The 3,647-nt window shown below is 41.4% G+C and overlaps 1 protein-coding gene across 2 annotated transcripts in view; it reads right to left on the reverse strand.

Moving 5' to 3' along the window:
* LOC104708662 (transcriptional activator DEMETER-like) overlaps positions 1-3,647 on the reverse strand; it is a 15,443-nt gene that overhangs the window by 5,169 nt on the left and 6,627 nt on the right. Inside the window, exons 4-7 of one of the 2 annotated variants that reach the window (XM_010425261.1) lie at positions 1,832-3,617; positions 1,390-1,731; positions 936-1,026; positions 17-840 (exon numbers count right to left, since the gene is read on the reverse strand). In XM_010425261.1, coding sequence (XP_010423563.1) covers positions 17-840; positions 936-1,026; positions 1,390-1,731; positions 1,832-3,617 — 3,043 coding nt within the window. The remainder of the gene's footprint in view (positions 1-16; positions 841-935; positions 1,027-1,389; positions 1,732-1,831; positions 3,618-3,647) is intronic. The other variant, XM_019228971.1, reaches the window with a different exon arrangement.

The following is a 3,647-nucleotide window of genomic DNA, read 5'->3' on the forward strand; positions in this document are numbered from 1 at the left end:
GATGGTGTGATCTGACCTGAATATTCTCTTGGAACACTTCCACCTTGTCTGAAAAATCTGCGAGGTACATTTCTGTTCTTTCCTCTGTCAACTCTTGGTGAAATGGACAGCCACGAATAACCAAGGCCTTCACCTTGCATTCCAAAATCCTCTATGTCTAGCACATGTGACTGCCGAATCGTACTCTGCTCATAGCTACTGAAAGGATTGGTCGGTCCTTTTTTTTGCCAGTTAGTATCATTGCTTGGCTGACCAAAAGAGAGATGGTCTTTGTAGTTCATTGTTTTGTCAAGATCAGGTTTCTTCTGAACGACATTTGTAGTTTCTTGTATATGAACTTCACTAGATCTTTCATATAGAACCGGTCTCTCATTCTCTTGGAGAAAATTTTCAACAGACAAGTTCGGACTTTCAGTCTGCACTGATTGTGATGATCCACTGACAGTTTTTGTTTGACACCTGGGTGTAGAAAACTCGGCGTCTGATTTGGAACATGAACTGGATCCAACCCTCCCACATGACTGAAATATCGCAGGATCAAAAGAATCTTGTGATGATAATACTTCCTCTTCTAAATTCTGGCTACTGTTCTCTAAGAAATTAAATCTTTCGATTCCAGAGTTTGAACAGTCTCTTTGTTGCTCTTTTGATCCACTATCAACCTCAGAAACTTGCTTGTCAGATGGATTTTGAATCTTTTCCTGCAACGAAGGAATATCATTTAAGTTCAGAATGCACCCTTCTGGATCCTCAATAACTACGCTTCTAATACTCCTTTCATCTTCTCGATTGCTGCCTAATTTTGGAGGGAATCGAGCAGCTAGAGACATGAAAGCAGAGCTGCATTGTAAAAACACCATGGGTTATTTTCACCATGGGTTATTTTCTATATTTTCTACTTTGAAATGCTCATTTTACTAAGGTGACTCATATACCTTGAAAGGTGATCCGTGACATTCTGGGTAAGGAAAACTCCAATGACCGAATCAACCACCGATCCCTTCCATGGTGAAAAACGTCTATCTCCTGTAAACATTTAAGTTCAATTGATCATCTAAAGCAGCATCAGAAATAATAGGCACATAAACCATTTAGCTGTCACCATAAATGCACACTATTCTTCACAAGATGCATTATCAATATTCTTTGCCATGATTTACTAACAAGTGTTTTTTTTTTATTCTGCACACAAAACATCATTTTTGGGTATTATAATGAATGTGTGACCAAAACGTTGGTGGTATTATGTTTGCCTGTAAGCTAATTTGATATTGTTCCCTAGTAACTTTACTATTATGATTTGAGGATAAAGTTTTAGCTGATGCCTGAGATTCCCATCCAGACATGCAATGTGAATAAAAATAGAGTTGAGAGTTTTAGAATCTTAACCTTGTACAAGATGCATACGGGCGATGAACGAATCCGCCCTTCCTCGGAAAACTCTCCTCTCTTCTTCCCACCATTTCTCTGTTTTCTTATCCATCTCTTCATCCCCAGCTTTTTCTCTGTTCCCCATCAATAAATTCCATATCCGAGCTGTTTCATCATCAAGGTCAACTTTAGGCCTTGGTTTTTTCTTCTTGCTCTCATATGGAACAACTGCACCATCTCCTCTGTACAGGACAAGTTCATTTTGCTCTTGTGCTCTGCTTTTCTCTCCTAGGGTGAGATTCTGCATTTTGTATATTATTTCTGCAATAGAATCCTCACATTTAAGTTCTCCTGATGGACCTATACAATGCAATAACAGTGGTTAAGGAGCTGGTATGGACACATCAGTTATGAAAAATCTCAAAATTGTATCACAGAGATAGTAGAATACATTAGTTACCTCGTGATTTTCCTGTATCTGGTACGGATGTCCTCCCTTTCTCTTTAGCCTTACCTCTTGATGAAGGTTTCTTTGGAGGAGTAGGTTGCCAAAGCTGGATCTCTGAGCCATGAGTAGGCGGAGGTATTGATTTTTTTCTCCCTGCATGACCCTTTCTTGCTGGCGTTTTTGGGACAATAAGTTTCTCATTATCTGCGGACTTCTGAACTAGACACGAAACTGCTTTAGGCCCACTTTTAATGATGCTGGCAATATTTTTATCTTTTCTTGCCCCATCAGTTGGATCATCCTCGACTTCTATTACCTCAGGTGGCATGCCATGCAGATTTGCGTGGACTACTTTCTGGATTTTAATTTTCTTTGCAGCATCAGAATATTCCGCACACGTTGTGCTGTTCTGTCTCTCCACATCTTGTGATTGAGCAATCCGCTGGAGAGAGGGCCAACGACCTGCTAAGTTTAGATCATGGTTATGCACCTGTCCCAATGCACGATGATACTGTCTCTTCGAGCCTCTGGCTTCCTCAAGACTAGCCATATATGGAGTTGGTAAATAAGAGTTTTGAGATAATTCTTTCTTGCATACGTCAAAGTAATCACCATTGGATCTCTCATGAGACGGGATGTACTCATTTCCTTGATGGATATCTTGCTGTAAAGTACCAGTAGTGCTGCTTCTCTGACATGTACCTGCAGTCCCATTCAAACTCCTGGTAACAGATTCCGCATGAAGATTTTTTGCAGGAATTTGTGACTGAAAATGACGTCGAAGCCCAGGTGATGACATGCAGGCAGCTACCATCCGATTCAAGTGAGTAAAACCTTTTAGAGTTCCAGGTTGCTGGTTCATCAAAGGTACACAGCACTGCTGGCCTCTCATTGATGATCCAGGTTGCTGGTTTCTCAGCAAAAATCCAGGCTGTTGATCTTGGATAAGTAGTCCATGTTGTTGCCCTCCGGTTGACATAACAAGCTGATTCAAGTCTGCCGGTGATCCATATTGTCGATTTCCAGCAGGTAAACAAGTCTGCTGATTCAAAAATATAGGCTGCTTGTTCCCTTGGAGACCTCCTAGTTGCTGGCTTTCACTCACCAATGCAGGCTGTGGAGTTCCTATAAGATACACAGGTTGTTGATTACCCATGGCCAAACAAGGTTGCTGGTTTCTTATGGTCATGGGAGGTTTTTGGTTACCGAATGGAAAGCCGGTGAGTTGATTTTTCATCTGAAGCCAAGCTTGTTGGCTTCCCACTGGGAACTGGGTGTTATCGGTTGCCACTGGGAACTGGGGTTGCTGATTTCCTATCAATAGTTCAGGTTGTTGGTCTCTGGCCAGTAATTGTGTATAATTTTCTTGTAATACTCTGGGTAGTTTTTCTGGCTGGTTTCCCATTGACGCTTCAAGTGGCTGGTTCGAAGCCACCAATTCATTGCTCTGCTCTATTTGTGTTGCTGAAATCGGGAAACTACCACTAGTTCCACCAGTGGCATCTCTGATCTCAGAAAATGACTTTGAGCCACTCTGGACAAATTCAGCCACAGAGTCACCTTGCCTCGCATCTCCAGAATCCTCCAAGTTAAAATTCAAAGCTTTTCTGCAACTTTTGAGTCTGACTTCAGGGATTTTGTTGCTCATACGTCCAACATTGGCTTGCTTTTTAGTAGTTGATTCTTCCAAGTTTTTCTTTTGAGCTTTCTTCCTTTTGCTACTCCCCGTTTCTTTAGATTTCATATTCTCCTGAGTTGCAGGTTTGCGTGGCTTCCTTTTAGGTTTGCCTTCCACAACCACCTTGGGCATGAACTTCTTTTTCCTTTT

The sequence above is a fragment of the Camelina sativa genome, chromosome 8, assembly GCF_000633955.1.
Source record: "Camelina sativa cultivar DH55 chromosome 8, Cs, whole genome shotgun sequence".
NCBI classification, from domain to species: Eukaryota; Viridiplantae; Streptophyta; class Magnoliopsida; order Brassicales; family Brassicaceae; genus Camelina; species Camelina sativa.